This window comes from Condylura cristata, unplaced genomic scaffold, assembly GCF_000260355.1.
Source record: "Condylura cristata isolate star-nosed mole 26May11 unplaced genomic scaffold, ConCri1.0 scaffold00004, whole genome shotgun sequence".
Taxonomy (NCBI): domain Eukaryota; kingdom Metazoa; phylum Chordata; class Mammalia; order Eulipotyphla; family Talpidae; genus Condylura; species Condylura cristata.
The window spans coordinates 4,641,351-4,641,762 of NW_004567105.1; the positions used below are offsets into that span (position 1 = coordinate 4,641,351).

A 412-nucleotide genomic window follows, 5' to 3' on the forward strand; every position below is an offset into this window, starting at 1 on the left:
TGGCCTCGGCGCGGCCCGACGGCTGAAGCGGCATCGGGCCCAGCCTTGGCACTCACCGCCGTTTCTCCTCGTCGAAGCTGAGAACGAGTCGCGGCCGCCGGTCGTTGCCATCTCGCTTCTTCTTCTTGTTGCGACCCATAACGCACCAAGCTCCGGCGGCGCCGCAGCCCCCGCCGAATCCACTTCCGGTGTAGCGTTTTCAGCCTTCCGGGAGCATCCTGCCGTTGTGCTCCACAGTTCCGCTCGCCAGGCCCCGCCTTTTAAAGGAGCTGCCCAGGCAGGCTGTCGGCCCGCGCTCCTCTGGTGCAGCGCAGATCCCTGTCCCCTCGCGACCAGACCACCCTAGCGTCCCCAGGTTGCAGCGCCTGGCACGGTGCCTGGCGCACAGTAGGCGCTAATAAGAAACCATTGA

At 66.0% G+C, this 412-nt stretch overlaps 1 protein-coding gene across 1 annotated transcript in view; it reads right to left on the bottom strand.

Annotated features, from left to right (window-relative positions):
- Nucleotides 1-183, bottom strand: part of NOL12 (nucleolar protein 12) — a 5,984-nt gene extending 5,801 nt beyond the window's left edge. The window contains exon 1 of the mRNA XM_004675672.2: nt 57-183. Within this exon, the coding sequence (XP_004675729.1) occupies nt 57-139 (83 nt within the window). The 5' untranslated portion in view covers nt 140-183. The remainder of the gene's footprint in view (nt 1-56) is intronic.
- Nucleotides 184-412: the final 229 nt, after the last annotated feature.